The following is a 4,244-nucleotide window of genomic DNA, read 5'->3' as shown; positions in this document are numbered from 1 at the left end:
TCCAAGGAGCCTTAGGGGGCCCCCAAGGAGCCTGAGGGGGCCCCCAAGGGGCCTTAGGCGGGTAGACTGCTGCGGGGGACCCCAAGCAAAATGCGTGGGGTACTGCAACAGAGAGGGGGCCCTGAAGAGACAGCAGGGGGCCCCTGAAGAGGCAGCAGGGGGCCCCTAAGTAGACAGGAGGGGGCCCCTGAAGAGGCAGTAGGGGGCCCCTGAAGAGACTGTAGGGGGCCCCTGAAGAGACAGTAGGGGGCCCCTAAGGAGACAGCAGGGGGCCCCTAAAGAGACAGTAGGGGGCCCCTAAGGAGACAGCATGGGGCCCCCCAGGAGACAGCATGGGGCCCCTAAGTAGACAGCATGGGGCCCCTAAGGAGACAGTAGGGGGCCCCTGAAGAGACAGTAGGGGGCCCCTAAGGAGACAGGAAGGGCCCTTAGTTGAGGGTTACCTTGTAAGGAGCGGGCTTCAGGGTTTTCGGGGTCGTCTTCTGCTGGGGCGCTGCCTTGAATAGCAGCCGATGAAAACATCTTTGAAGAGACAGCAGACTCATCTCTGACGGAGACAGTTGGGTAGAAGTTGTACCAGTACACCGCACCAATTAGACAGCAGCCCCCGACCTGCATATACACCCCAAACATAACCCTAATTAATCAAACCCTAAACCCTCTAAACCCTCTAAACCCTCTAAACACCCTAAACCCTAAACCCTAAACCCTCCCTCCACTCAAACTCATACAAACCTTTGTGCGCCCAAAACCGCTCCACAGCAAGCACCAACCCTACAACTTCCCGTTTAGGGTTTAGGGTTTAGGGTTTAGGGTTTAGGGTTTAGGGTTTAGGGTTTAGGCTTGCCAGGTTGCCTAGGAGGGTTGGAATAAAGTTTTTTGTTATTACTTTGCCTACAGAGACGGGGGCCCCAGCAATAAGGGCCGCCTGCAGTGTATAGAAGTTTGCGATAATATGTTCATAGCCTCCGACACAGAAGGCTAATATAGGGAACCTGAATAAGATATACAAATATAAATTAAAACTATTAAATAAATAAACTAAATAAATAAATAAAGTATATATCTCTAGTAAATAGAACAAACAAAATAACTGCTAATCAACGCTGTATCTCTTTTGATGATGAAGAAACGAACTATACAGAGTATAACTGCAACCTACGACCTAGGGTTTAGGGTTTAGGGTTTAGGGTTTAGGGTTTAGGGTTTAGGGTTTAGGGTTTAGGGTTTGAGTTTAGGGTTTAGGGTTTAGGGTTTAGGGTTTAGGGTTTAGGGTTTAGGGTTTAGGGTTTGGGGACCATAAGGCTAGGATTTTTCCTGCTCCATCGTCAGTAGCAATAACAAACCAGACAGCGAGGCAGACAAATGTATTACATCCGACAGCTCTAAAGAAGCAGCCGTAGAAAGTATAAGAAGTTTTATCTTTAGCAGTATTGAATAGAAAGTATAGAACATTTTTATCGTTTAAAGCCCCTGTTAAATATGATAGAAAATAGGCAACAAACAAAGCCCCTAACCAGTTTCCTATTAAGCTGCATATCCAGTTAATGCACAATTGATATAATTTAATCTTTTTTTCTAGTATACACATCAACATTGTCATTGTATTGCCCGTAAATAACTCTGCGCCCGTCCAAATTATACTTATAAATGCAACAGGAAATAAACAACCGTATATTAACTTCTGAAGAGACTTCGGCACTGCTACGGGGTCATCGTGCTGTACAGAGAACCCGCCAGCTGTTGCAGCAAACAACACAAAAACAATAGAAATATATATATATATATATATGTATATATATATATATATGAATGTAGGTATGTATGTATGTATGTATGTATGTATGTTTACACAAACCCTTACCCTTTAGGGCTTATCTTTATTTATTTATTTATTTATCTATCTGTCTATCTATCTATCTACATATCCATATATCTACCTATCTATGCATCTCTCTATCTAATACATATATATATATATATATACATATAATATATATATATGTATATATATAGCTATCCTTATATATCTATATATAGATAAACATATATATATATATATATACATATATATATCTATATATATATATGCAATACCTATCTAGAGTGTATGGTCTAAACATTGTCTAAAAATATTAAATAAGTCGGGGCATCATTAATGCAGTTCTCTTCTTTTGCGTTTGTTTTTAAAGTGCTGTACAGTTATTTGGAACAAATAAAGATGTTAGCGTAGAGTGTAGAAAATAAAGAATATATATTTGAGCAATATTGAGTTAAAAAGAAAGTAATTAGCTTAAAAAGTAGTAAAAAGGACAAGAAATAGAGTTGAATAGATATGAAGAAAGCGACAAAAGTAAAGTTTTTTTTTAAGCATATAAATAGATTATTATGAAAGCAAATAATATTTTAAACTCTATTTAAATATAATTAAATATAATTATATTTAACTCCTTACCTATTGTTGTACAACAATGACCCCCTAAGCCTACATACACCCCAGCCATAAAGGCTTGTAATAAAAGTCTATCAAGACGAAGACGAGTCTTCTTAATACCGTATTCAAGAATATGATAATAAGTATCAGGGCTTGCAGTAACAACCATATTAGCTATATAATAATATATATAATATATATAATATATATAATATAATATATATATAATGTATATAATATATATAATATATATTATATATATATATTGTATGTATAGTAGGTATTGGGTGTAGCAGTTTGTTTGTTTTTGTTCTATGGGTTTAAAGAGAAGCAAAATAAGAAAATATAAATAAATATATATAAATATAATGCAAGTAAATACAATAAAATATAATAAACTTGTGCTTATATCATTTATATTTATTTGTTATTAACAGACAGCCCCAAGAAAGAGAATGAGAAGGGGATAGGGCTTGAAGACAGAAGAAAATATATATTTAAAAGTATATACTTAAAAAGAAACTAATTATAAATATATTATTTATTTATTTATTTATTTATTTATTATTCAGATTAAACTCATAAACTATTATCTCAAGCTCTTACTTCTTTAAAGGGTGCGACCGGGGCTCTGAGGGGACTGTCTCCTTATGCTTAACTATTTTTTTTGCTTTTGTTTGTCTGTCTTTTGTTTATAATTATTTTATTATTTATTACTCTTTTTATATTCAATATATACTCAAATCAAAGTAAAGACAGTAAAAGCAAAGAAAAACTACTAAGAAAACTGCCTCCTCTATATATAATATATAATATATATACATATTATAAATATATATATATATATTATATATAGGTATATGATATATATGCATATATATATACATATTTATGTATATACATGCATATATATAATATATTAAATATATTATAAACTCTATTATTAAAGCAAAACGCAATTATAAAGAAGAAAGCCTAAGCAATCTGGCTGCTGCAACAATAGCAGAAAAATATTATTTCTGATGTCCTTAGGTGTACATACACCTGAATCTTTATTTTTTTAATTTATTTGTTGCTCTTCTTTATTAATTTCTTAGGGTTTTTACTTCAATCTTGCTGCTTCTAACTGTACAGACAGCAGCAAGAAAGCTGTTTTTAGCTGCTGCTCTCTAGGCTACTGAATATTTAATAATAAAATCTGCTGCAAATTATAATATATATAATATATTATATGTAATATACAATATATATTATATATAATATATATATGATATATAATATACATAATATATTATATATTAGATATAATACATAATAATACATTATATATAATATAGATAATATATATAAAATATATAATATATTATATATTATATATTCGATATAATGTATAATAATACATTATATATATTATGTATATGCATACACAATAATATAAAATATAAAATATATAAAATATATAAAATATATAATATATAAATAAAATAATAATAGTCAGTTGTAACAGAAAGATATCTACAAAATATAAAAAACTTTGCGTTGCTGCCTTCGCTTTAAAGTTTTTTATTCAGGTGTACGTACAGCACATAATAAAAACAAAGAAATAAAATAAAAGCCAAGCAAAACCTACGCATATCCCTCAATATAATCTCTGCAGCAGCAGGCTGCTGCTGCTGCAGCTGCTACAGCAGCAGCTGCAACAGCAGCAACAGGTGCAGCTATAGCACCTGCTGAAGCAGCTATAGTAGCTGCAGAAGCAGCAGCAGCTGCTAAAACTGCAGCAGCTGCTACAGCAGCAGCAGCAGCAGCC

General features: G+C 33.7%; 1 protein-coding gene across 1 annotated transcript; it reads right to left on the bottom strand.

Annotated features, from left to right (window-relative positions):
- Positions 1-363: 363 nt before the first annotated feature.
- On the bottom strand, positions 364-1,455 carry EAH_00063680 (hypothetical protein; the record flags this gene model as incomplete). Its single annotated transcript, XM_013393099.1, has 3 exons — positions 364-612; positions 899-995; positions 1,352-1,455. 3 exons carry the CDS (start codon positions 1,453-1,455, stop codon positions 364-366), a joined length of 450 nt encoding a protein of 149 aa, XP_013248553.1.
- Between the last annotated feature and the right edge of the window lie 2,789 nt (positions 1,456-4,244).

This window comes from Eimeria acervulina, genomic scaffold (genome assembly GCF_000499425.1).
Source record: "Eimeria acervulina Houghton genomic scaffold, Eah_scaff1866, whole genome shotgun sequence".
NCBI lineage: Eukaryota > Apicomplexa > Conoidasida > Eucoccidiorida > Eimeriidae > Eimeria > Eimeria acervulina.
The sequence above is the reverse complement of the archived record's forward strand: the minus strand, read 5'-3'. Positions and strand labels throughout refer to the sequence as shown.